General features: G+C 37.7%; 2 protein-coding genes across 5 annotated transcripts; one reads left to right on the top strand and one right to left on the bottom strand.

The window, feature by feature from the left end:
* The first annotated feature begins 1,885 nt into the window (after nt 1-1,885).
* Nucleotides 1,886-14,579, top strand: LOC149021484 (polyadenylate-binding protein-interacting protein 7-like). Of its 2 annotated transcripts, none has more exons than XM_089149723.1 (7): nt 1,886-2,247; nt 3,237-3,746; nt 3,845-4,092; nt 6,762-7,209; nt 7,317-7,387; nt 11,593-11,708; nt 13,350-14,579. In XM_089149723.1, the coding sequence occupies exons 2-7, from the start codon at nt 3,320-3,322 to the stop codon at nt 13,651-13,653; spliced, it is 1,614 nt and encodes a 537-aa protein (XP_089005849.1). In that variant the 5' UTR covers nt 1,886-2,247; nt 3,237-3,319; the 3' UTR covers nt 13,654-14,579. The 2 variants fall into 2 exon arrangements, with proteins under 2 accessions (XP_089005849.1, XP_089005848.1); XM_089149722.1 differs by having other exon boundaries at nt 11,584-11,708.
* On the bottom strand, nt 14,358-22,627 carry LOC149021483 (uncharacterized). Of its 3 annotated transcripts, none has more exons than XM_089149719.1 (10): nt 21,739-22,627; nt 21,435-21,555; nt 19,657-19,757; nt 18,774-19,039; nt 18,388-18,519; nt 17,994-18,116; nt 16,994-17,140; nt 15,319-15,536; nt 14,755-14,908; nt 14,358-14,576 (listed from the first exon to the last, which is right to left on the bottom strand). In XM_089149719.1, the coding sequence occupies exons 1-10, from the start codon at nt 21,938-21,940 to the stop codon at nt 14,358-14,360; spliced, it is 1,683 nt and encodes a 560-aa protein (XP_089005845.1). In that variant the 5' UTR covers nt 21,941-22,627. The 3 variants fall into 3 exon arrangements, with proteins under 3 accessions (XP_089005845.1, XP_089005846.1, XP_089005847.1); XM_089149720.1 differs by having other exon boundaries at nt 19,657-19,759; nt 21,464-21,555; XM_089149721.1 differs by lacking the exon at nt 17,994-18,116.

Here is a 22,627-nt window from a genome sequence, read left to right as displayed (position 1 = left end):
ATAGTAAGTTCATAAGTTCAGAAATCGTAACTTCATAAGTTCATAATAGAAGAAGATATGATCAAATCAATCAAGGCCCAACAACACGACCAATCGACCAAGTTCTACGGATCCTCTATTGACTGCTTTATGTTGTTCAGTCAACTCATTGAGGTGGTTTAGAATATCATCCCTCACAAAAGTAGGGACAACAAGGCACTCGAGTGTATCCATACAGTTTTCAACCAACTTTTGTTTGAACCTCAATTTGCTTCGGATGAGGACTTTGCCACAGTAGTTGCAACTAATGGTCTATCACCATGGATCCACAGTCAAAGATCTACTTTAGAACATTGTATTTGACAAACCAAATTTGGGGAAAAATTCACCTTGATTGACCTTGTTTTCTAAATGTAGATGTGTTGCTATACATGAAGATCCGATGATAATTAGTGAAAAGTTGGACCAAAATGAAAGTTGGATTTGTTGGAGAGAGGAGCAAGAGGGAGTTGAGACAAGACCGTATCTTGCCTAGCTTGACTTGATCGAGTTTGTGAAAAAAAGAAGAGCTGGTTGGACTTAGATCTCCGATCGAACGGAGGTCTTGAGCACGAGATCTCAACTCGACTGATTTCACATTCAAGTTTTATGACTTTTTAGCTATTGCCTGGGATCTTGTTTCACTACGCCAAAATTCAAGATCTCGTGAGATCTCTAACCATGGTTTGTAGCAAGGTTTCAATTATCCACACCAGGTATCATATTGGTTACATGATTTTAAGAGACATATCTTGTATCAAGTATTGAATCATACTGGTGAATGTATTTTAGTGCAATTTGATAGAGAGACGTATTGATACGTATTGTATTAGTTGTCAAAGACGGAACTACATAGGGGCTGCGGGGCGATCTCCCCCACCCCAAGAAAAATATATTTAAGGAGTATTATGAATCAATGTGATACCAGGTATAAATGTCATTCTCAATGAATCACCTTATATCTTTTGGTGTTATTTTTTTTTTTTTTTTTGAATATTAATGAAAGAGAACATTCACTAAACTTAGAAGAGTTATTTTACAAGATTTTTTTTGTTAGAGATTCTCATGTTTTAATTTACTTATATTTCGTAAAAATAAAAATGTCATTATCAACAATTTATTTAAATTTTTAATGTGTAGTGAACAAACATCGATGCTGCTGTGAAAAGTGATCCATGCTCTTATTGTTGGGCCCCTTATATTAAATCCTGATTGTAATCCAGTTGGTTGTATTCAATTTAAATACAGATCTTATTATAAAATACTTTAAACCTTGGTTTATAATTTCATTGATTGAACATAAATGAATGAGCAAGTATTATATATACTAGATAGATGGGAAGGGTTTCTCAATTGACAATGACCAGTAAAGAGGTCATAGGTTCGAGTAAGTTCTTTATTTTTTCCTGGTCAAATGTTAAAATCTTCATTAGGTCGATTTGAGACGGTTGACTCTGCTAGCATTCAGCTACCATTCATAAAAGACCGAAAAAAACCTCTATCCACGTCGAAGACTCCAATAGATGATCAGAACCAGTGGCAGTTAACTAGTCGTCAATTGTCGGATTTACTCCTCCATAATGATTCGAATCAGATGGTCACAAAGGGTGGACGCAGGTTACAGAACAAGTACGAAGTACACCATAGACAATGCAGATCGTATATCCCCACCAGACACGGGCAATAAAAAACGTGCCACGTAGACAGCTTAAGTACATCATATCTAAGGTGTCCACGAAGTCCAAGAGCTTCTTTCTCGAAAATCTAAACGAATGAGAGGGTTCTTTATGTACTTTCACAATAAACAAAATCCCCATGATTCACCTTTTATTTATTTATCAATTTTCATTAACCCCCGGTTCGATGATAGAGAGACAGGAAGAGAGGAAACGTCTAATCGATGGAGTGGCGAAAGGTGGGTTTCAAGTGAGGAAGCTTCTGTCTTTCTTTCTGTGGTGGTGAATGGTGATCGCCAACGGGGGTTTCAGAGGAAAAAGATAAACACTGAAACCAGTTTTACACTTCTTAGCTGAAGAAGCTACATGACAGAAGAAGCTTAAAGCTGCAAGAACCACAACAACCGCTTGCTCGTTATCTTTCTCTGATCTTTTCTCCTCGTATATGTAGCTATATGCTTATATAGCTATTATCTTTCGAGACAAGTTCACTCTTCTTGATCGATGAATCGTTTCGATTCGGATACACCTACTACAATTGAGCTTCGGAAAGGTACTAAGAATCTCTCTCTTCTTGAGATCTTCAACTTTGTTTTTTCTTTTCTTACGCTTTTTTTTTTTATCTGTTCCAATTTCCCTGTTTCCATTCCGGTGCTCTCGGTTTGATAATTTTCTGGATTTACTATTTGATGAGTGAAAAGATAATCTTTTATCTTCTGGTTATTGACATCTGCTGTTTATTGGCACCATCAAACTAACTTCTCTGAATTGCGTGTTTTTTCCCCCCTTCAATCTGCTGGTTTGACTTCGTCTTAGATTTTTCAATTGTCTACGGTGTGGATTTATGTTTCTAGCTTTCTTCTTGTGCTGCTAATGAGCAGATGGTGGAATTGGTTGCTTTAGACCGATTTATTGCTTTATTGATTTTAGGGTTTCAATATATAAGGTGCCTAAGAAGTCCATCTCTGTGCAATTTATTCCAAACCCCCCCCTCCCCCCGCTCGTTTTGTTTTGCGATTCTTCTTGACTTCAATATACGATAATTCTTTCTCTCATGAGTCTGAAGTATATAATCTGTTATATTAAACTTATGGTTGATCTTTTCTTCTTCAATTTTTCTCGAACACATTAGTTTGTCACATGGAATAGAATTAGGGAGCTCTTGAAGAGAAAAATGCGTAGTTATTACCTTGGCAGTATGTAATTTCTTCGTTTAATCCTTGTTAACTGCAGGTTGTATTTCTTCCGCATTCCCTACAGGTGTTTCTCTGACCCTTTACTCAGGCCTTCTGTTTTAAACGTCTAGAGTGAATTAATGATGATCTCAGGTGTTTTAATGAATTAATGGGGGTTGAACATAAACATGCAAACTGAACCTAGTAACTAAGTGTGAAGATTTATTACTTTGTCTTATGCTTCTTTATGTATATGAACTAGCTTAGGGATTTGATACTGGGCACATGTCACATGATGTTACTCTAAACAAAACTTTAGAGTCTTTTCTGGATTGAGTTATTTTCTTTATTTCTATTAATTTTGCAGGATTTGGGTGATACGTGATGCTAGCTTCTGTTTCGCTCTTCGCTTTTACATGTGCAAAGTTTTATTTTGTTTAATTTTAAATTATGATGAGCTTGTCCACAAAAGTAATCTCAATCAATGACACAAAGCCGAATGGCACGGGTAAGACAGCTATTTTGAATCCAAATGCGGCAGAGTTCATACCATTGGCCCTTAGATCTTCAACTGGAAGCCACAGTTCTGCAGATGTGACAGCAAGGCTTAATGCCTCTGGAACATCTGGAAAAGCAGTTCTAGATCGATCGGCGTCAGCTGTCTCTAATAACTCTGATGAGGATGCCCACCAGTACTGGCAACTCCCTGATGACATCACCCCAGACTTCAAGTTCATGGGAGAGGATGAGTTGCAAGAACCTGAAAGCCTTTCTCTTTCAAGTTTATCAATTAACGATCAGAGTGATACCTCAAGGTTCTCTGTATCTTCAGGCAGTGGTCAGATATTAAGCAAGCAACAAGAATTATCTCCTTACGGTAATATTTATAACACCATCACTGAAAAGAAAAGATATTCCATTCCATTGTTTAAAGAAGCCCTCGTCTTCAGCAAGCTTTTCTGAATTTGCCAACAGGGTTTTTGAATGGTAATCAGCATGTTGGTAGTAAAGGAAGGGATGGGTTTACTTACCATGTTAACCCTAGCACTGAATTCCCAATTGATACTTTGAACGAGAATGAGGTTTTGGAGCATATCAGCATCAACCCTGTGGAATTCTTGGCTTCCCAATTCCCTGGTTTTGCTTCTGAAAGCCTTGCAAAGGTCTACTATGCCAATGGCTGTGACTTGAACTTGACAATTGAGATGCTAACTCAGCTTGAGGTACGCTGTGTTCTTTACCAAATTACCTTTGACCAAGGTAAGATGGCTTCTTGCATAAAATGTAAATGTTGATCTAGATATTTGGTGAACTGTGAACAGTATAGTGGGTAACATACTCTTCAGACTTTGAAATGTTTGTTTTTGGTTGCGGTCACCTGAATCCATCATTACATCAGTCAACCATTAGCGGTCGGGGGTATTTAACAGTCAATCTTATCTCTTATTGTTGATTTTTTGAGCAAAGTGTTCTGAAGAGTGTGAACAACTTGAATGATCCTGTAATTACCCTCTTGTTCCCTTAATGCAATGATACTTTCCTCTGCCCACCCAACAAAACATGCGTACCTACCACAAAGAAAAGAAAACCAGCAAGTGTATGCAGAAATGTGCATATTGTTACTATAATATGTTTTTCTCCGCATTTTGATCTTATGCTTTGTTTGAGGGTCATTGATAATGTACTTGATGTTTCAGGTTTATGAGATTGCCACTAATATCTTTTCCGTACCCTTTCTTCCCTCATGTCACTTAATGTAAAATTGTCACAAGACTCAATTTCCCTGGGGCCCAAAAATATGTAGAGAAAGCAATACTGTTGTATGTTCAATATTGAGCTGTGTTGCCAATCATAAATCCTAGAATATGTTCCAGTTTATTGTCTATTATGGTGGAGTGCCACTAGCATCTGCTTTTCTCTCCCTGCCTGCTGCCGGGGGGGGGGGGGGAGATTAGAGTAACACCTGCTTTGCACCTCTTTATTAAGTGAAGGATCCACTTCTGCATAATATATGTTTGGCGTTACCACTGCATCATTCAACCAACAGAAAAACTAATCAGATGATGATTAAGTTTGTTAAAATTTGAAAAAGAGGCTACTTGGTTCTGTAGATATGTTTTAACAGTGTAAACAGCCAAGTTAACTTGAGGAAGTGCTAAATCATGGACCAAATTGAACCCAACTTTCCTGGCCTAGCTTGGTTCAGCTTTGGCGCGAAGTTTTTAGCTTGATTTCAGCCTAAATGCATATTATAAGCCCATTTCAGATAAGGGTTTAGTTATTAGTAGCATTCATAAATTTGTATCAAAGTACACTGCATTTTGAAGAGTACAATGGTTTCAATTTCAAACTTGGGGCTGATCATCTTACACATGATTCACTGTGTTGAACTTTCTACGCCAATGTTTCTTCATATTGTTTTTCATATTAGACTGTACTCACATCTGGAAGTTTGATCAATATTTTGAATTTTCTATGTTAATGAGTCATGCATGCTATTATTTTGTGGCTGTCTGATTTGCATTGCTGTTGGCATTGTCAATCTTTCGTTGACCTATGCAGCTCTACCATGTTTTGGGGGTAAATCTTTATGGCAATATGATATTCTCCCTTACAAATTTTATGCTCATTTAGCCCTTCTTTGGTTGAATTTTTATTTCAAAATATGCAGGCTGTTAGGTATGATTTGCACTTAATTTTGGAGAATTTGAGAACAAAGTTGAAATAGCAGGGAAGACGTTTCACAATTTGTATTCTAAATTTCTAATTGATTTCAACCTGCTTCCCTTTTAATCAACTAAACATGGGATTTAGATTTCATTTTATACATTTAAAAGCCTTAATTATTATCATCAATTGACCATCAGTTGTCCTTAACAATAAATTATTGTTGCTGTTGTAGTTATTATTGTCACTGTGTTAAAAAAATATAGTGTCCCAGTGCATGAGGCTTTTGTTATTGCAAGGTCTGGGAGGGCAAATTTATGTAGACTCAACCGCACTTCGTGGAGAAGCTGCTTTCATGTTTTGGACCCACAACCTGATAGTTTCATTAGCGCAGTTGCATCAAGGCCCACTCACTTATTCGTGAGTGGGCCTTGGTGCAATGGCTAGGTTGTTCCATTGTGCTGAAGTGGTCATGGGTTCAAGTCTCTGGAAACAGCCTCTCTGAATAGTGCGAATCGGTGCATACATTTTGACCCTCTGCAGACCCTGCAGTAGCAAAGCCTCATGTGCCAGGTATACCTTTATCATCATTCTTTTCACTATTCATATTTTTATAATTTTTGAACCCTCGTTATTATTATTGTTATCATTGTTACCATAATTCAAAGGACTTATTCTTAAAATTGAACTACTAATTGGATTTCTTATTCTTGCACTATTTTCAAGTGGCGCAACCAAATGGTTTTTAATTTGAAATTCTTGATCAAGAAACTGTTTGTTAACTTGTTTTCAGAGATTAATGTGAAATAGAAATATAATTCAACCAAATCGAGCCTTAGTTGAAACTAATAATTCTTGGTATATTGTGACGGTGCTTCTTGATCTTGAGATTTTGTTTTGTCCCCCCAACCGTAAGTTCCGGAAACTTTCTGGCCTCGGTTGTGCTTTTAGGATAACAATGAAGGTATTAAATGTGGTAATACTTTTTTTTTTTGGTTGGATGGGGGGGGGGGGTAATGAATGTGGTGAAATTTTCATGTTACACTTTTGACTCAAGAGTATATATTTCTAAGATAGACGACTTAGGTTAAATGGAGTTGAGTTCAATTCAGCTAAATGTTGACAATTATATGTACCTGCTCTCGCAAATGTTGCCAGATATCATTGGCACTGTTGATGATCTTTAGAAATGGATGTTGAAAGTGCTTTTGTTTACAAATTGCAGCTTCAAGGTGATGGTGGTTTTAATCAAAATCTGAGCCCCAAAACTCCGTCTGCTCCAAACCTGAGTACAATGGATTTTCCTGCACTTACTGCCCCCAATGATCAAAATGGTTTGCCAAAGTATGTGGGTGATGATATCCAACAAGTTCCCACTCCATATCAATCTGCTGACAAGGACGCAATTCTTTTTTTCAAGCCCAGCTCCTCAAACCCATTGAAAGGTGGTATAGATTTTGCTTCAGCTGTTAGGAAATTGGCACCTCAGGGTTCTGATCATTGGAAGTATGAGAGAAACATTTATTCAGATACCACTGTTGGCTCAAGTAGACACTCCCCTAACTTAGTTAGCTCTTATAGTGGTGGTCATGGTAGGCATCTTCATGGTGATCGATTGGAACATCATGGTTCCGCCCGTGGAGCTCCTTGGCTCGAGACTGGAGATGCAGTGGGTAATGTTCCTGAGTTGACAATCTTTAAACTTGTTTCGGATATGGCTCTATACTTTTGGAATTGGATTTTTGCCATTTTATTTGCTTTAACTATGTTGAGATGGCAGCAAATATGTACTCGGAACTTAGGGGAGAAGCTCGTGATCATGTACACCTCCGCAATGCTTACTTTGACCAGGTATCATGCGCAAGAAGTAGTTGACCATGTATTTGAGCCCTTTCTTCAATCTGCATTTTCTGTTATTTCCCTTGAATAATATAATAACCTGTCTATGCCATGTACACTCGGATTTTGGATGGGTGCAAGTTAAATATTGTAGCTGAGGAGAATCTGGGGTATGGACATACAATTGTCTGAGATTTGAGATTCCAAGGGGGTCAAGGCCACTCCCTGCTAATCCCAAGGTTCATAGTGTGATTTCTGGTTTCACCATTCAGTTATATGTAAATAATGAAAAAGCTCTTTCTTATTGAATGGAGACAAGTTCAGATTGGTGATCCACGCTAAAAGACTTGGAGGTATTACTGTGAGATCAAATAAACAAACTTTGATGATGATATACCCCATAGTGATGATTTTGGTTCATTCACCAACATGAGGCAAGGGGTTAAAGTTTATGTGTTGCCCAATAGAATTGAGATTGGATAGGTGAAGTTGAAAGGCACTTTTTTGGGTGTACAAAAGATCAACACAGTGTGTTATAATTAGGTTTGCCTTCATTAGATGTTGAGGGGACCAGCCATGTAGTGCTGCATAATGAAGAAGCATTATATACTTAAAATCAGTTAGTTGAGGAGAGAATGTTGGAATGGATCAGTTGTAAGATTAGGTGATGGAATCCGTAATATATTGATGTAGATCAAAGGTGCATGTGTGGCTGTAGGATAAAGGCTTAAAAGTACCAACGTAATATTGTTGTGGTGTTTCAGTTGTGGTGGGAGACAGCCTTGTCTGTTGATGTGGCAGATTTCTGTATGTTTGATGGATGTGGCAGATTTCTGTATGTTTGATGGAGCATTTCATGAGGCATCTGTCTAAATTGCTTGGAGATTAAAATTTTCAGTCTCCAGATTTGGATAGATTATTCGCAAGCAGTTTAACAGGGATAATATTTGGATTGTGTGGGTCTTATGGACAGCTTTTAAAGATCAAGTTGAAGGCCAGTTGCTAATTCTATGGATGGAATACGAGTTATTCTTGCAGCTTTCATGGCCCTACATTTTAGGGTTTAGTTGAATCTTGTAGGATAATAAGACCATAGAAATTTCCATTTTATAGGGTTTTTTTTTTTTTGTGATTGGTAGTTCCCCTTTTTAGTGGTTAGATTGCTATTAGATTCTTATTTATTTCTAGAAGCTTTGTTTTTAGTCAAATATATACTATTTAAAAAAAGAACAAGCCTGAAGATAGCCCACAGTTTAGTTGGAGAAAAGAATGAGCTTTGGTCAAAGCCTTTAATGGCTGTGGGCATAGTTCATGAGATGACAATGATATTGCTGATTCGCAAGTTTGTGCATTCTTATTCTTTTTTTTTTCTTTTTTCTTTTTGTTGGGGGGTGGGGGGTTTGGGGTGTCTCAAAACAAGATTGATATGACAAATACCAAAGTTGGCTTTGAAACTTTAAGCGAAGCTTGTTTTAGTCCTAATTAACATATTTAAAATCCTTCAAATTATAAAGAGTACCCAATTTGGTGATTTTGGCATTTCCACCCTTGGTTGGCAGTAAATACAGAACCCATTATGTAGTATGGCCTTGCCAGTCTTCTTATGAGTGATATGAGACTTGATTGGCGTGTAAAACAAGTAAATTATGCAATGGTGGATGTAGACACATAATTTTGAATAAATATTTAATAAGTTAAGGACTTAAAATAACTTTGAAGTACCTCACCTAATTACAGTAAACATACATAAAACGTAGACATTCCGCTATGTTAGTTTTTTACATCCGAACAACCAGCAATCCAATACTATGAGTATGGGACTACCTACTGATATGCATTGGATGTGCTAGATAGACTCCACTCAATCGATTTCTTCGTATGCTGTGGCAACCTTAATACTGTTTTCAGTTGTACTAAATGATGATGTGCCAGAACTCAAGAACCAAGGTTTTCTCCCTTCTCTAAGCTCCAGCCCCCCTTTACTTCGACATTTTAGGGTGGTGATTGTGTTTTTTTACGAGACACTTTGTAACATTTTAGGATGGTACAAAAGTGCATAAACCTCTTGTGCATTCTGGTCTGAGATTTTTGAGTTGGTGACAGTTTGAGATATTGGCCTAAAACTTGTGTCTTGACCAGCTTGAGTTTTTCGAGATCTTGACAAGATATAGATCTATGTCCGAAGAGACAGGTATGGTGAGAGGCTGTGGGAGAGACTCATCCCTAGTCCCTTTCTATGTATCCATCACCTTCTACTTTCTTTTTTCTTTTATTTTCCAATCATCCTCTATGTGCTTTATCTACTGCAAGTATATCTGATTGAGTGCTTTCTGCTGCTGAAATCTTCGATCAATTGGTGTGATCATTGCAATAGTAATTTTAAATGGATTGTACCTGACATCTTGCCTGAGGGTAGGTCATTTCATGACCCAGCCTTGCTTCATATGTTCACTTTCTCATTTTAGGGAAGTTAAAGTTACCATCCTTCAAAAATTATTAAGAGGGCTGTACATTGGTTATGTCTGAAGAACACCAGTAGGTTGGCTGGTTAGGAGAGGCTTATCATATGGCTAATAGGTAGAAGATTTACGATGGGTGATGAAAATCTGAGTTCCTTTTGATGTGAAAAGACATGAATGGTTATATATACTTTTCATCAATATCTATATGCTGTATACCCTTTTTACCCATTTTATATCAATGGTGTAACAATGTCATATTTAAAACCAGTAATCACAATAGACTGAAGAGAGAGGCTTGACAGAACTGAGGAAGATAGAATACTGCCAAGGAGAAGAGCCAGCTGATAGATCCAGCTGTCCCCTCCCCCCCTTCCCAACCAATTGTTTATATATTATACAACAAACCAATTACAAGAAAGCAAGGACTAGGAGTATTCTCAATCATTACACAAATACATTCTTTCCTTGGGTTTTATAATCTTAGGTACTCTAAAAGATAAACATAGTTACACCATGATAGAGACATACCCCCAATTGTGGTTAACTAGAAGGAAATCAAAGGTATGAAATAGGACACTACTGCCCTGTGGACACTGGTACATCACCCCCGGGAATAAATCTTAGCATAAAGCATATTAAGCTCAAAATGATTTGTATTAATATTTTTTCTTTATTTCTCAATTAGTTTTGGGAATTGATGGTCAAAATCAAATTGCCTCCCTCCATTTTGTCCTGCAAAATTGCAGGTACAGCGGAAACTATCACAATAAACTTAACCTATGCCTCCAAGCCTAATTATGAAGAAAAATTGAGCAACTTATGTGTGTATGCATGGATATAGTTTTAAATTTAGTCTGATTATTTTTATAAAGCTATAGAGTTGAAATACTAGGTTAGTATATCTCCTTGAAGGAAGAATTTCTGAATCTTCAAATTTCTTTTTTAATATTTTATGTGGTTCTTAGAGTTTGAGACTGCTGTTGCCCTTGGAGGATTCTGATCTTGCGTCTGTACGGTAAAGTTGGTCCCGCTCGGGGGGGGGGGGGTCCTGGTGGGTAAAGGATCTTAGAGAAATGAAGGATGTAAAGGTAAATCAAACTAGGACGACGTTGAAGCTTTCCTGCTAGCTCAAGTACAATGCAAGGGAATCAATTTTCTAATGCAAAATTGTGAATGTTCAGCTTTAATGTTTTCTATAATTTCACAATGATGCTTTCTGGTCTGTAACTTCACAATAATGCCTTCCAAGAGCGAAGTTGCTTGTAAAGCTAGGGAAGATTGTCCTAGTGGGCTTTTCCCCCTAAAGTATAACTACTCCCTACCAGTATGTTTCATCACTTTGATTGATTTCCACCATGCTAAAAGTTCTTAGGGGTTATTATTAATCATGGAATTCCCAATAAGATACTTTTTATCAGCTCTTACTCCACCCTATGATAAAAAAAAAATGTTTTTGTTTATTGTTTTGGTAGGTTGAAACATAGAGATAGATGTCTTGCCAATTTCCCCCCCTCTTTTAAGCACTGATTAGTTTGGAGATCTTTGGGTTGTCATATTTGGAATGACTTCTGATGTTGATTTCCCAATCTCAATTGGGATAGGGGTTTTTAAATGGTGTTTACTTGTTTGAAGTGGTTCCATGCATATGGTCACTCTTATCAGTAAAATTTGAGGTACTTGTAAGTTCTAAGTTGACCAAGTAAGCTGCCCCAATAATTCCTAATTGAGGATGCTAACTTAAACCAGGCACGGCAGGCATATCTCATTGGCAGCAAGACTCTGGCGAAAGAACTAAGTGTGAAAGGACAGGTGCACGACATGCATATGAAGGCAGCTCATGTAAAAGCACAAGAATCCATTTATCGACATAGGTAAGTTTGTAGGCCACATGCTTGCGTTGCTCTATTCCATTATAAGCTAAATTTGCATGAATGATGATTACACTGATTCCCAGGGTTGCTTTAGATGTTAGATGTTAGATGTTAATTCAAATTGTTTAGGTTCACACTTGGTGGTGATGGTTTTTTTGTATTCTGCAAATTTCACGCAAGTGAACGTTATTCCCATTTTAAAACTATATCATGATTATTGATAATAATAACAATTCACATCTTATTGCCTGAAGACAATATTGTCATGTATGCAATGTGGGTGTGAGCTGTTGACTAATTATGTTCCCAAGAACTTGCCAGATTGGATCTCGCTAGGAACTGTTGTAGGCCTTTACTCAGATCAATGGATGTCATATTGGATATCCCTTCTTGCCCTCTGTACATCTTTTATGAACCTCCTTAACTGAATAGGGCTTCCAGTCCTCAATTTTACTTACATAAAGCCAAAGTAATTCTCTGAGGTAATAGTTTCTTTATTTATTTAATTTACATGTGTGTGTGTGTGTGAATCAGAACCCCAATGCTTCTCCTTTATTCAACTGACATTCTCATTGTGCTTACAATTTGTTTGACAACTTGGTTAGCCATGATAAAACCCAGAATCCTAAGCTCTTCCACACATCTTGGAATCCACTTGGGCTTGGTAACTTTCCGACTTTCGTCTGTCCCCTGAAAGCTCTGATCACTTTAGACACTGATATGCGTGTACATTTCAGACGTTTGGTGTCAAGTAGGATAGCAGTCACGCACTGGGGGTACTTTTACTTGAAAAGTTGTCTTAGAAGTACCTTCTCTCCTGTACGCCTCATCTCGTAGGAGTACTATTCCATTGTATTTCCAATACACCTTCACATGGAAGTTTGCATATTCTATTGGTACCAGATAGAGAGACCATAAATGCAGTGTCACTTGAGTTGGACGAATATGCTTGGCTTTGGAGGCTCAATCCCATAAGGAACCAGTCCAATGTTTTTTGTATCCAACAAGGGATGGAATTAGTTAATTATTTTGTATTTTTTTATTTATTTTAGAATTTTATTTGCTCTGATTTACTTACATAACAGAGAGTTAGACTGAGTTGCAAGTTGCTATTTTAGTTCCAGTCTTATTGCCCAACTTGGCTGAGATCTCATCACATACCAAAGCTATTGAAATTTCTGCTTTTAAATCCCAACAAATCAAACATCGGTTCTTGAAACTAGACTCAGCAAATGACACAAATATTAGGACAATGTGCAACTGTAAAACAGCTTAATTTTTTATATATTTTCTTTTCTCGTAAAAAAAAAAGTTCCAGTCTTATCGAGTCTTGCTATTTTTTCCCCTTTACATAAATGCATGTGACACAGCTGTTAATAGAGATAATTGAATAGAAGTGTGTTTTGAGTATATGTTTTTGTATAATCCATTCCCCCTTTCCCTTGCATTTTCCCCTGCATCCTGCATAGGCCTGTCACCGCCCATGTGTTGATACATTCTTAGGGTTCTCCATGCATCGCTGTTTGTACAGATTTTATGAAGAACATTATGGTGATGCATGGTTTGGATTAATGTCTGTGTCTCCACCTAACCGGTTCTGGCTTGGGCATTTTAACAGTGTGCTGATGTTTTCTGATGCAGGAATCCAATTGCTCCACAGATCCATGGCAGTGTCAGAGGACAAGAGCAGATAATAGACTTGCAGGGTCTGCATGTGACTGAGGCCATTCATGTACTGAAAAATGAGTTGAGCATCTTGAGGGGTTTAGCCAGGTCTGCAGCGCAAAGGATGCAGGTCTATATTTGTGTTGGTACTGGTCACCACACCAAGGGCTCCCGTGCTCCAGCGAGACTATCCATCACTGTTGAGCAATACCTGCTTGAAGAGGAGGGCCTGAACTACACGGAGCCTCAGCCAGGATTTCTACAAGTCATGATATATTGATCCAGAGGCATGACATTTGTAAGTTTATAGAAGTTTTTGACACAATCTGAACCCGTGAACCATTGTCTTGGTTCACCATCTTCATTCTTGTATGTGCATATGGAAACTGGAAGGGAAAATAGGAAAGGAGGCGCTAGAGGGAACCAGAGAAAAAGGGAAAAAAAATAAGAGGTAAAAAAAAACAGTTGGAAAAAGAACGTGTAGTGAAGAAAAGAAAAAGGACATGTATCATTAAGTTTGACAGGATGGCCAGTGTTACAATATGGAAGCATTCTTTGGGGGATTCCACCTAGCTTTTGCTTCTCGGCTCTGTTATTTCTTGTAACTAAGTTTTTAGATCGTCTTTGTTAAATTCCGTTTGCCCCCATTTTGTAACACTGTGATGTATATGACACGACACAACTCAATGGCTATGACTTGTTGCGTTTGAATCCAAGGTTCCAAAACTTTAGGAGGATGGATGTCTTCCCTCTGGGGAGTGGTAAAATGGGAGGTTCAGCCTTTAATTATCTTTCAAATATCAACGTTCAATCGCAATGACACAATGACACTACACTTATAGTTGTTATATATGGCTAACTCTATTATGTACAAATTTCAGGTACAGACGACATCAACCAACATTCCATTATGGTACAATTGAATACAACGAGTTTCATCCTATGACCCTGAAATATGGTCTCTGAGAACTGAGATATTATGTATCATGCTCTGATCAACAACTCATAAACGTTGTTATTGTTATCTCCACTAACACGCTTCAACATTTCAAAGCTCTTTCGACTCCCCAGAAAATCAATCCGCCTGAATTGCACAAAACCGATCTCCACCGTCTCTTTGCTGCTGTATACAGATCGAAGCTGATCGGCATATTTGGAGTCGGTATGTATCGCGGCATCTACTTCATCTGATGACATGTTTTCCTGCAATGTAGGAAGATGCAGGCATCATTCAAACTTTACGAGCCGTCCGTTTAATCAGTTAAAAGTTGGATAAGCTGGATATAATCAGGACTCTTCACAAATACACCAAGGTTTATGATGTTGAAATGGAAGGCAGTACATCAGATAATAAATAACTGAAACCTCCAAAAAGAGATACCTGATAAAATGCATAGATACGATCTAGCACCTGCATACATGTAAAACCAGAATCGCTGAAGTATGTTCTGGAGGAAGGCCCCATCTCACCATATCGGTCAATTGGAAAAAGAATTGTCAGAAAGTGATCTTTGAATATCAACTCTGATTTTTCACTGGAACAGGAAAATGCATATCAGAAAATTTGAAAGCTGTTAAGGAAGAAAAAAAAAAGCTTCACGCTTGGTGATACAATAGAAAGGAATGGAAAACTAATTCAACGGCAACCATATGGCATTAGCCAGATGAAAAATAGGTCCAAGCTTTACTCGTGTGGCATATGCCAGCATAGAAGCACTCAGAAGAGCTTTCCCCCAGCAAATAGTGTGCCCATAAGGCATTAACAATCAAATTGATTTTTAATGGCCTACCAATTATAGAAACTGAGGGACTATGGTCTTCAAGTCAAGAGTCTTGGCGTAGATCTTCAAAATGGACCACAGAAAACTGAACCCCATTCCATGCACCATTATCTGCCTAGCATTAAACATTGTCTGAAATTAAGTAAAGGGATAAATACATCAACCTTTCACTGAGTGGACGAGATAAGTTCTCAAACAAAGCTTCTGGGTTCCCTCCATCCCCTCTTGCATCAAAAAATATAGATGGATGTTGGTCGCCTACATCCTCAAAATCAATCGTATCTGAATGAATACAAGCAGTTGAAGTTGGCTCAGATATCGTCCAGCATATTGAATCCAGAAGTCTGCTTGGGGCAATAGAGCGTATTGGAGCTTGAAATGTCTGTAAAGAAGGGCAGAAAATATTGCTGGATATATGTTAATGTGAATGATCACCATATATAATAGTGTAGGAAGATGGCAAACAATAAACAAATGAAGAATTTCATCAGAAGAGGGGTCAGGAAGATCTTACCACTGTTATAGACATGTAGTGACACCATGTCTATTTTATGCTCTCCAACTTACATACCCCAGCATCCCTATGTAATGATATGACAGGATCATGTAGTAGGTTAATTTTTTTCATCTAGGATAAGTCTAAATTTCGATAGCATATTGATACGGTCGGTTTGGACAAGTGTCCGGTTGGACCGACCAACCATGGCTGAACCAAACAGACTGCATGCCACCCTGCACACGCTAGGTATTATGCAAAGTAGGGATAACCAACTTCACCTAAATTCTCGAGCCAAATAGACTGCACGCCACACTGCACGCGCTAGGTGTTATGCAGAAGTAGGGATAACCAACTTCACCTAAATTCTCGGACATCGTTCCTTATCGAAAAAGGAAGACATGGTTGGTCATAGAGTCCAGGTTGAACTCAAACACTATCCATCCCAAGAAAACCCTAAATCAGACGATCAGGAGGTGCTCCAGGAAATCGATCGTATGGCCAAGGTAATAATAGTATCTAGAGCAAATTGCACTGGCACCTCAAATTGGAGGCCTTAAAGCACTGACACCCCCACTTTATGTTTAAAAAGCACAGACCCCAAAATTGAATTTTCATTGGATATATTTGTCAAAATTATCACTGAAAACCTTTCAGACATTGTTTATTATAGGGATATTTTTTTAAAAAAAAACAGTAATTTAATTGTTTTCAGTGATAAATTTGACAAATATATCCAATGAAAATTTAATTTTGGGGTCCCCATGCTTTTTGAACATAAAGTGGGGTGTCAGTGTTTTAAGACCTCCATTTTGGGATGCCAGTGCAATTTGCTCTAGTATCTATATAAACCTAGTACATTTATATAAACCTAGTACATTGCCATAACCAAGTATGCTGAGTCTAGTCTACAATCTAGTATTCAGAGCTCTACAATTTGTCATAGTATGAGCTTTCACTAACTTGATCGTCAAAGGCGTTCCTCGGCTACCTCAGCCGAGCACGTTGTTTTGCAGGTTAGTTTGGCTTGCACTGACGAACAGGTTTTTGGGGCAACACATATGAACCAAGAGTATCCAACCATAGGAAGATTGACCCCAGCCCTCCTGTTGCCAGAATCTTTCTATATTGGTCTGGGTATGTAGATAGTAGCATCATACAATGACAAATTAGCAAGTGCATCCTATTGACAAATTAGCCAGTGCACCTTATTGACAAAGAAGGCATGTAATCCAATGTGTCTGAATTTACAGTAGAGAACCTCTATTGTAACTGTATGTAAAGGAACAAGCAATGGATATAACTAAGTAGCTCAATGCAAGAAAATGCCACCAATGATTTACCTGCTGCATACGGTAACCACGGCGATTTCGAACTCCACTTTTTGCCAAATTAACAATCTTTTGTCTTTCTTCAGGGGTTTTTATAAATTTTCTCTCAGCTGATTGAAAATTTAGTGAATCTTGACAGGCACCAATTGTATTTGCTTCCTGAAAGAAGTTGGAGAACAGTGGAGGCACAGTTACAAGTATACAGAGGGCATTGAAGTGGGTAAAAAGCTAATTTGCAGGCCAAAAATGAACTTTTGGTTACATAGTCATGGTAGACATCGTTACATACTAGTCAACAGAGAACTGCTCCAGAAGTGCAGTCGTTTAATTGAGCAAAAAAGTATATTATTACAGACAATTTTTTTTAATGCTACAAATATAATAACAGGGAAACCTCATTCGCTTTAGCTACCCACTATAATTCAAATAGAATAGCTTAACAAAAGCAGGTTTTATGGATTAATACCACATTTACTCAACTGATTCCCAAATAGGTTTCCCGTTACTCTTTATTCAATGTGAAGTTGGGAACACACATTGGTTGTTTCAAGGCTTCAACACTTTACTGCTGATCAAAATTCCAAGATTCGATAATTTTCCTAGTAGATTCAACTTAGAAAATGGTAACTGATTAACTCCACATTTATGTTCAAAGAAATTAATATATTTAGTAATCAAATTTCCTTTTATTTTTTGGTAAAAAGTAAAATTTTAGATAATTATATAATGAAAGACATAATATTCTTAACAGGTTTGTCCTGCAAGAGAACTGTTGGACTTGTGATATAAAATACATACATTCAGCTTCAACTGGTAACTAAAACAGGGAGGGTAACTAATACCAGAAGTGCAAGGGCATCCCTAGCTACCTTCTGCATATTCATTGAGAGAGAGAAGAGGAGGAAGCAATTGTAACACAGAAAAAATTATCAAAATATTTTCACACTGCAAGCATGTAGGGAAAAATTGCATCTGACACACTCAGACTGAAAAACAGAAACAGCAACAATACCTTTTCTGCAATTAAAGTCTGAAAATTTTCCAGGATCACCCCAACCTGCCTAGCTAAATCAGCAGACAGATGCACAAGCCTTTGCATATTTTTCTCCTTTTTTGTTTTTAGAATCCAAAACGGCTGAAATTCACAGATAAATGACTTCAATGGTGATCAGATTCAAGCATAGAGCCTCTTATGATGATGCAAATGCATTAATACAACTTTCAAGCAACCAAGGAAACCTAATGCTAACATAGGATTGAACATAGCAACAGTTCCCAGCATCAGTGACCCCCCAAAAAAAATCCAACTGATGGATAACCATCCTGGACCACCCTTTCAATCAGCTGAGATGTGTAGGGTTGTTTAAACAGCAGCAATGAAAAAAAACAAACTCAGTAGCACTCACTGTAACAAGATTATCAGTGTGGCCAAGATATCTCTGAACAGAAGGTCCTTCACACACTACATGACTTGCACTGGAACCAACAAACCAGTTATCCACAATTGTAGCACCTTCTTGAATAGATGCCTCAACAACCTGTCATGAATGAACTGGTTATCCCCAAATGTAGCACCTTCCCAAAATCTCAATTAACGAGAAACTTTCAGTGAGGAGTCAAATTTTTTGTACGACTAGAATAGATTGTGCTACAGAATGCAAGATGCTAAGATAGTCTACCCAAATCTGCTGGACTAGAGCCCAATATTCACTAGAGAGCTACGACAAAAAAGCCGTGTCTCCCAGAGGAAACGAATTGATCCTATCAAGTAGAAGTTCAATGAAGATCCTACCTTACTTTGTAGTTCCATGGAAATATCTGAGTCGACAAATATGGAATGTCTGGAAAAAACTGCTGCCCCAGTTTTACCCTCCTCCTTTTCAGTTACATGTGTATTTGGTAGCAGAGTGGTGTTATATTGTTTGCTATCTGCACGCAGACTGACAGGCATACAAGTATTCCCGGTGGCGGTGAACTCCAGCAGGTGATTCAACTTCTCCGCTTTTAAGTCACTTTCTCCAACAGTCTTAATACTGTAAAGTGATTCACTCAACCTCACTGCAGCATTTATGGACAATTGAAGAAGAAATGTTTTGATTATGCTCTCATAATTTCTTCCCCTTGATTACTTTCATGAGAAAAAGAATGAAAAAAAGAAGCAAAACTTCCGCTCTTAATCAATAACAATAGTTGGGGATAGTGGAAAAAGTTATCAGGAAGTCTCACTAAGGCCAGAAACTTTTTGGCAAAGTTTCTACCCAGCATACTGATTAGTAGCTGTCTGGTCAATTATCCAGGACCATCTCCACCCACAATGGGCCAAATTATCAGAGAATTCAAGACAACTTCAGAACAGAGTATGTCTACCAAGCAAAGGTAAGAGGTCAACTGGTCCAGATCCGCAAATAAATAGGACATCTCTCTGATTTCCCAGGAACTGTTCAGGATGGAATATTTCTCCAATCAATAACCAGTTGTACACTGAGCTAACTGAATAGAGGCTTCTATAATAAGCAGCCATATAATAGTTTACCACAATAAGCACATCAGTGATCATAGCCCCACCCATCCAAAACATGACCAACATAATTGTTTCCAAAGTTAACTGGTGTTTAGTAATATCCATATTCAGTCTAAAATTCAGTAAAATTAGATAGGAAAAGATTTGTACTCACTATTCCTCTTAACACTATCCATGAACCATCCCAAGCTGACAACGAAGAGACCGTTTCTCAATCCATGCTTTAAAGCATGCTCAAACTTATGTCCACTGAAGCTGTAATAAGCGTTAAGTGCTGACAAAGGTTCCTTGATAAAAGTTATAGTATAACATACAATCTTTTTCAATCATGCAGAGCAAATCCAAGACAAAAGGCAGGTAAAAGGTGTCAAGTGTTAGTCAGGCAGCACGTTAGAAAGCTAGTCTTTAAGAGACATGTCGGGGATGTATTGAAGAAATGCTACAGATGTTTCGATACTCATGGATATGCCTACAAGCAAAATAAGTGTTGTCAGCATTGTATGGCGAAGGCCAAACAAAAAATGATATCCAAGCAACATCAGGTTATCTTTGTCCTCATGGCATCTATGGGATTCAAATCTTTATTGGGATGTACATCGAATTTACTAATGAATAATATTAAGTGTGGGTACCAGCCTTGGGCTGGTGGCTTTGTGCCCTACTAGTGGTATGCAGTGTTGAGGCTTGAGGTCTTGTCTCTACACAAGAAAAAGAAAGAGAAACCAATACAGTGCAAGAAGCCAGTATTCTCCCTTCAGTCCCACCCCTGGGCCAACCTATGCCCACCTAGTGGCCTGTGGACCCTTTGATAGAATGAGCCAAAAAACAAAACAATAATAACAAGCAATTAAGCTAAAAAAGTTTTAAAAAGAAAATGGATTTACATGTAAGGAGATTAAAATAATCCCAAAGGTCCAAACCAGAAAGCATCAATGTAAACATACAACTAAGTATAACTAATAAGTAACATACATTAAATATATACACATTTATACTATTCTGCAGGTAACACATTAAACTCTTAGTGGTATGTTACTATTAATGATAAGTACTAAGCAAGAAACACATATTCTATTGATCACCACAAAATCATTCAAGATTACCCAAATCTAGGCCAACTTCTAGTTTAGATGTGATACTAGGCCAAAACTCAAGCAAGAAAGGAAATATTAAAAAAATTTGTAGCATGCTTCAACCTGCAGGTTTAATGTTCAATTTCCACATGGAGAAGTAATGCAATTTTTTTCTTGTTTAATCATTTCCTCCACATTGTTTTTAGGCATAGATGGTATCCGGATTTGACCAAAAAAGCAAGAGCAAGGGGAAGTTTTCTTTTCAAAAAAATGGATTTTGGGTTTTGGCATCCTATAGATTGATTTGTTGTTTGTTTTTTTAGTTCTGCACATAATATTTTAATGTATCTCTATCATATCAAGATGGTCAATCTTGATGAGCATCAGCTGTATCAAACTGTACACCTGTACCATTGATACTTGATTCCATGGGTAGGTACCATTTATAAAGGTCTTCATATTGCATTTTCTTTTTGTTATTTCCTTGCTGTATTTTGGGTGTTCAAAGCTTTCACACAAATGACAATACAGTTTGGGGAGCTATGGCCTACCCAGTATCACCTGGTAAAAGAGGAGACAACTTGGACCAACCACAAGCTGTTCAAGGCTCTTCACAAGATTCAAACTCTGGACCTCTCACATGCACAGAAGATGTCACGACCATCAAAAGAAGAAATTATTATCACCACTAATCTAGTGACTAACCTACTTGTAATACAACCTATCAAAACCGTTTTTCAATTCATTATGCAATCCCAGAATACCCTAATTTTGAATTAGTTCAGCTTAGATACTTGCACATCTGCCATGCATAGAGATCGGGCAAATTGTTCTCATACTAATGCAACAACTAAGATACTGTGAAAAGGGTTTCTTGTGAAAGGATATCTGGGCCACCAGATGAGTACATCGTGAATGCAAGCTGGGACTGTACTGGCCACCTAATTTTTCCGTGGCGTCCATGACCTGCTTCCTCGCTTCTGTCACATTACATAGCGTATACATGAATCAATTGCTGTTAAAACTATTTATCATTTTTATTCACACACAAAACTGAAGCTTGCAATTGGAGAACACATATTTTGAAATTCGAAAAGCTGGCATTACAAACATTGTCTAAACCTTGAAAACAAACAAAATGTAAAGCAAGACAGACTGCATACCTTTGGATAGCCCAGTGACACAAATAACCAGACCAGAAAATGGACCGCTGGCTCGTATTTCAGGCAGAGACATGACAGAGGAAGCTGGGTACGTTGGCTCGAAGGATTTCGTTCCTCGCAAAGAAGACATTGAAGATGAGATACTAACAGATAGTCTCGAACAGCCATTGCTGTTTATCACCTCGACTTTTTTGCCAGCCATCTTAAATTCTCAAACCTCAACCAGAATTCAGCCCAAATTGCATAAGAAAACTGAATCAGTTTCAGAGACCCATATACATAAAAAGGTGATCTTCACAGCTTCACTGAAACGAGAGGATTTGGAGAACAGGCAAAGATATTTTCCGATATGAAAAAGAAATTCTAATCCGAAAATATTTTTCTTTCAAAGGTGAGTAACCTCTTAAGAGGACTAACCTCAGTTTGCTCAAATCTGAAAAATGAACACAAGTATGTTACCATAAAGTTTCAGAAAAGGCTAAGGTTTGCAGGTTCTAGAGCGCTAGAGGTCTATAACGCCAAATCAGATGAGAAATTGGAAATGAACCAATTACAACCATGAGTGCGAGCATGAGAACTTTGGTTGATCCATTCACCCAATGGAACTAAATCCCGAATTCTGAATTCAAAAGGGAGAAAACAAAAAAGGAAGTTTTGAAGGAGAAAAGGGGAAAAAGATGAAACTTTCCTTTGGCTTTGGGGAATCTAGAATTAAGGACAGAAAGAATTTCTGAGAACTTTTTTGCCGGCAGATAGGATAACAGAAAGAAAGGAAAACAACAAAAGAAACGACAATCTTCACGAAGAAATGCTTTTGAATTCCTAAATTGTTTCTTCCTTCTCTTGCCTTTCTCTTTATAAAATAAGAAAGGCATTTCTCAAACTGATC

The sequence above is a fragment of the Hakea prostrata genome, chromosome 3 (genome assembly GCF_041222555.1).
Source record: "Hakea prostrata isolate BN-2017 chromosome 3, UWA_Hpros_2, whole genome shotgun sequence".
Taxonomy (NCBI): domain Eukaryota; kingdom Viridiplantae; phylum Streptophyta; class Magnoliopsida; order Proteales; family Proteaceae; genus Hakea; species Hakea prostrata.
The sequence above is the reverse complement of the archived record's forward strand: the minus strand, read 5'-3'. Positions and strand labels throughout refer to the sequence as shown.

Coding starts and splice junctions, on each gene's coding strand:
- LOC149021483 (XM_089149719.1), bottom strand. CDS start 21,940: ATGGCTGGCAAAAAAGTCGAGGTGATAAACAGCAATGGCTGTTCGAGA. Junction 21,556..21,738: donor TGTCACTGGGCTATCCAAAG/GTATGCAGTCTG, acceptor GTAATGTGACAG/AAGCGAGGAAGCAGGTCATG. Junction 15,537..16,993: donor GTGGTTACCGTATGCAGCAG/GTAAATCATTGG, acceptor CCTTCTTTACAG/ACATTTCAAGCTCCAATACG.
- LOC149021484 (XM_089149722.1), top strand. CDS start 3,320: ATGATGAGCTTGTCCACAAAAGTAATCTCAATCAATGACACAAAGCCG. Junction 7,210..7,316: donor CGAGACTGGAGATGCAGTGG/GTAATGTTCCTG, acceptor TTGAGATGGCAG/CAAATATGTACTCGGAACTT. Junction 7,388..11,583: donor GCAATGCTTACTTTGACCAG/GTATCATGCGCA, acceptor AACTTAAACCAG/GCACGGCAGGCATATCTCAT.